Source organism: Ictalurus furcatus, chromosome 25 (genome assembly GCF_023375685.1).
Source record: "Ictalurus furcatus strain D&B chromosome 25, Billie_1.0, whole genome shotgun sequence".
In the NCBI taxonomy this organism is placed as follows: Eukaryota; Metazoa; Chordata; class Actinopteri; order Siluriformes; family Ictaluridae; genus Ictalurus; species Ictalurus furcatus.
Genome location: NC_071279.1, coordinates 19475484 through 19480524, shown reverse-complemented (window position 1 = coordinate 19480524; position 5041 = coordinate 19475484). Strand labels below are relative to the sequence as shown.

Sequence of the window (5041 nt, the reverse complement as noted above, 5' to 3'; positions counted from 1 at the left end):
ACATCCTCCTCCAACGAGTGTTGGATGTGACAGGGCTGGACACACTACAGTTTGTAACATTGGACGAGTTTGTGCAATTAATTAAAGAACTGGGATTAATTAAAGTATAATTTCACACCTTTGTGTAGATTTGAATCATGTAATGATTAACCTGTATTAAACATGTTATTAATATGGAAAGATTATTTAATGGTAGATTTTGCTAAGATTTATTGTTTTGTGCTAAAACTTGTTAGCAACATGCTAATTCATGCTAACAACATGATCATTCATGCTAGCAATGTGCTAATTCATACTAGCAACATGCACATCCATCCTAGCAACATGCTAATCCATGATAACATGCTAATTAATGCGAGCAATGTGCTAATTAATGCTAGCAACAAGCTAATTCATTCTAGCAGCGTGCTAAAATATGCTAGCAACATGCTAATCCATGCTAGTAAAGTGATAATTAATGCTAGCAGTGTGCTAAAACATGTTAACAACATGTTAGAACATGCTAGCAATACATGGTATTTCGAGTTATCACTGTGTAAAAACATGCTAATTCATGCTAGCAACATGCGGAATCATGCTAGCAAGGTATTTCTTTCTCTTTCCAAATCATTAAATTAAAAGCTTATACAATTTTCAAACCTTCAGATGGCTTTCTCAAGACAACATCAAAATATGAAGTTTTCTTTGAAGTTATGAAGAAAAGTCTTTTAAATAAAGAGGACTACTGCGTTGTACATTCACTTTAGATTTTATTTAATTAAATGCATTTACATTTTCCCCTGAATTTCTCCCTAATTTATTCATGGCCAGTTCCCGCCCTCCAGTTAGGTCTCCCCTGTCACACAACAGCTACCGACCAGGGAGGGTGAAGGCTATCACATGCTTCCTGTGAGACACCGGAAGCCAGATAACTGCATCTTTTCGAACTTCTGACCATCAGGGGGCAGCATAACACACCCACAGATGCTCATAATTGGCTGGTGTTGCCGTGATTGACAGGGGAGAGAGAGTATGTCCCTCCCTCCCAGAGAGCACGGCCAATTTTGCTCTCTTGGACTTCCGGCCACGGATGTCTGTGGCATGGTCAGGATTAGACCCCGAGACAATAGGGAGAACGATTTTGTACTGCGCCTCTCAGGAGCCCTTAAATGCAGCTGTAAGTACGGCTGGTAAATACCTCCACATTACAGTTAGACCAAAATCATTCCAATATACGGACAATATAAGCAATTAGCTCTAGTTAAATCTAACACACTGTTTTCTCCTTAAATCAGTATTTCTTCCATTTGTATCTGAATTTCTAATTTGATCTTAATTTGAAAACAATCAGGATTATTGGAAAGATAAGAAGCATGAAGGCAAGAACTCCAACTCTAAAAATGGAGAGCCAGACCAGCACATGCATCTGATCAGGACAACTGGAACCTGTATGGAAAAATAAAATTGTTAAAAAAAATAATAAACATCAGGAGCTGAAATATATAATAAAGTAACACTGAAAAAAACTTTAAATATTGGATGATTTATTAACAGGAAAAGGTTTTAACTACAGAAAATTCTGTTATAGAAAGTGAAAGGAAGTTTATTTGATCAAAACTCTTACCTTTTCCATCACTGCTCTTTGAACCCTCATTGGACCCTGTAACAGAATCTGTGTTGTTGTTAACCGTTCCAGGTGTAGGACAGTGTTTCATCTCTTCACCTTTACAAATACATTGGAAAAGCAGCAAATAAACAGAAATGATACTAAATATGAATAATGTGAAATATTCAACATTTAATGCATATGTACACATAATTCTGGTTAAAGTGTTGATCTGGAATTAGCAGGTTATCAGAGTAAAACTGTTTACCTTCAAATTGCAGACGTGTTCCAGATGTGAACTTTAGTACAGTTCCCTCCACTTCTCCACATAAATAGTCTCCTCCATCATCTTCTCTCGTTCCGATAATTTTGAGATCAAACTTCTGGTCATTTACAGTCATACTGAAGCGGCTATCTTTAAATCGCTCTGCAAATGTGTAATTACTTTGCCCGTAACGTCTTACAAAATACTGAGGCACTTTTCCAAAACTCTGTCTGTACCAAGCTAAATTATTTTTGTTTTTGTCCTTGCTCATGCTACACTCCATAGTTACATCTTCTCCACGCTTTACTGTTTTCACATGAAGCTCCTTGATGTCAGAAGTGTTTCCTGTAAAAAAGTGTTTAATATTTAATGTTTAATGTCAGTAAATGATTTAAATATGAAATTTGACTATTTTAAATGAAAGTTTTCAAAATGTTACTCACCAGCTGTGCAGAGAGAAAAAAGAGAGTAAAGCGCGACAAAGAGTGTGATCATCGTTCCTGTTCAGACAAAGTGATAGTGAGGTAATGAACTTGTGAGTTCAGTAGAAAAGCAGGTCCAGACTCACGCCTGATTGGATGTTTTGAAGCTGTGGACTGATTTGATTGGTCCATTAGCTGTAATGAGATGTGAAGCTCACAGTGAATTCTTGTCTATTCTGATGCTGTGATGAGTCACATGACTTTACAGATATGATGTACTGGAGCTCTATCAGTCCTGTGTGCTGGAACCTCTCTGATAGAAGAAGTTTAATGAAGTGCTTTTAGGTCAGCAGATCTAACAACCCCAAAGAGGAATAATGTGTAATCCCGCTGTGGGGGAGGGGGACGCAGTACAGTTTCAGTATGGTCCTTTCACAAATCATTTGTCTAAGGTAGAACCTGGAGTGAGCGTATATACGGGGTTTTACGGTAACCATCAGACACTTGGGGGGAAACGCTCATCTGTATTATTTAAGATGTAGACACTAGAAAGGTTTACAGTAGAAACTGTTACTTTCATTCTTTCTTTTTACTAAAAGATGTTACATACAGCAGTTAATAAGAAAGTGTGCATGTAATTTTATAGTGTTTACATTTTAACTAAAATAGAGGAGTGTTTTTCCCTGAAGCGGTTGGTGGTTAGCGTCAGGTGGTTTAGTCAGATTCCTGAGACTGACTTAAAACATGGTGTGAATTTTAACAGTGAACAATATTAAAGGTCATGACATTGTGTATGTATAAATGAATTTAGTTAAATTATCACTTTAGTATTTAGACATGAAGTTATTCCAGATGAAATGTGATTAGCATTATTAGCACAGTCCTGATTAGCATAGGAAAGCTCTTTGAGTTGTGAAAGAGTGTGATTATCTCATACCCTTTCACTCTACTCCTACCTCAACCACCGGTGTCTCCCCATCAGAGCTACTGCACAATCACAGGAGGAGAACAAAGGTGGATATTTTTCCTGTGGGGGAGAAAAGTGACAAATTCTCACAGGTCAAGGACATTGTTAGGGAGAAACAGACAAAATACAAAACATACACTGATACACGGAGAGGAGCAAAGGAGCTTGTAATCAAGACTGGACATCAGGTGAGAATTTGGAGGCCTGATCATGTACTCAAAGGCAGAGGTCAAAGGTCACTGATCCCCATCTGTTCAGAGGCAAATTGGACCAAGCACTTTCATACTTAGTGATGGAAAGAAATGGAATGGGTCACGGCTCAGTCATTTTCCAGATGGAGCTGAAACACTTCTGCTGGAGGAGACGGACCAAACGTCAATCCACACTCCCAGGAGGAGAGGGAGAACTGGTAAACCACCTGGCTGCTTAAAAGACTTAAACTAGGATCAAGTGTTAATAGTGAATAAGGCGTGTTACGGGTGTTGAATGTGACAGGGCTGGACACACTACAGTTTGTAACACTGGATGAGTTTGCTTTCAGATGTCTTTATTATTCAGGTTTGTTAATTACAGTGAGTTATCACTATGGAAGTGCTGGACTTAATCTTACAGGTAGTGATGCTGAATGATTGTTGCCATAGTGACTGTACCTCATATGATCTTTAATTGATCTGTGTGGATGCAGCATGTTCAGTTTAATGCTGTCAGTTAATCTTTACTTAAAGTCTGTCTAAAATCTTCTTACACCAGAACAGCTCCTCGTTTGCAGGTTTTCCTCCATGATGACATGCTGCTTGAGTGCTGGAACCAAATGAAACTAATAAAAAACAATAAAAGGATGAACCTCCTGCAGAGCTGCATACGCATAAGTGAGGTATGGAATTGCAGAAGTGATCCATGGCTCAGAATTAATTCCTCTGTGTGACAGCAAACCTGTGATTATAAGCCCCGCCCACAAACAAGCCTAGAAGCAGTCATGAGAGTGGACTCGAGTGTTCAGTCCAAGTGTGAGAACGCTCTTAACACATTTGTAGAAGTGTTACTGGCTGCAGCAGCGCTCTCTCACATCATGCAGTTGTTTCAGTTGAACAGAAATAGCATTGTGGTTTCTGAGTTTCTGAGACTGAGTGTTTTAATCAGTAGCTCACACTGTCTTCTTTTGGGTCACTTCAACAGTCCAAATGTCTTCATGTTAGAATCTCAGGCTAAAACACAAAAGAGCTGGAGTTCATTCATAAAAATGTCTCTAAAAATATCATGAGGAATGTCGAGAGCACTATTTACTCAAACTGTGCTAGAGACTGTGCTCTATCTGTGTGAGGCCTGTTATCCACCCTAAAGGACATAACAACAGAGAAAGAACTGGGATTAATTCAAGTATAATCTCACACCTTTGGGTAGATTTGAATCCTGTAATGATTAACCTGTATAAAACATGTCCAAAATTATTTATTCAGAACGTTTAGACGAAGTGCCCCAGTGTGTGAGGGTGTGGAGGAAGACTCAAGAGGCAGCCGGAATCTTAACTGATCTCCGGGTTCACGATTATTCAGGCCGCGCTTTTCAGTGCATTTTCAAAACAACAAACATGAAACTCACGCCTTTTTCTCTGTTAGGTTCAAGTTCACACTTCTTGGCGTTCGTGTGTTTGTGTGAGTGTGTATCTGTGTGTGTGTGGGTGTGTATATATGTGTGTGTGTGTGTGGGGGGGTGCACTAGTGCTCTGTCTCTTTCTCTTACTTGCAGGTTCAAAAAAGCTCAAACAGATACAAATAATTAGACTGTCGGTTAGACCCGCCTCC

The 5041-nt window shown here is 39.0% G+C and overlaps 1 gene segment (V, D, J or C); it reads right to left on the bottom strand.

The window, feature by feature from the left end:
* Positions 1-980: 980 nt before the first annotated feature.
* Positions 981-4327, bottom strand: LOC128601238 (immunoglobulin lambda variable 4-60-like). The segment is given in 4 exon segments: positions 981-1425; positions 1604-1639; positions 1854-2195; positions 2294-4327. Coding segments are annotated over 4 exon segments (555 nt in total).
* Between the last annotated feature and the right edge of the window lie 714 nt (positions 4328-5041).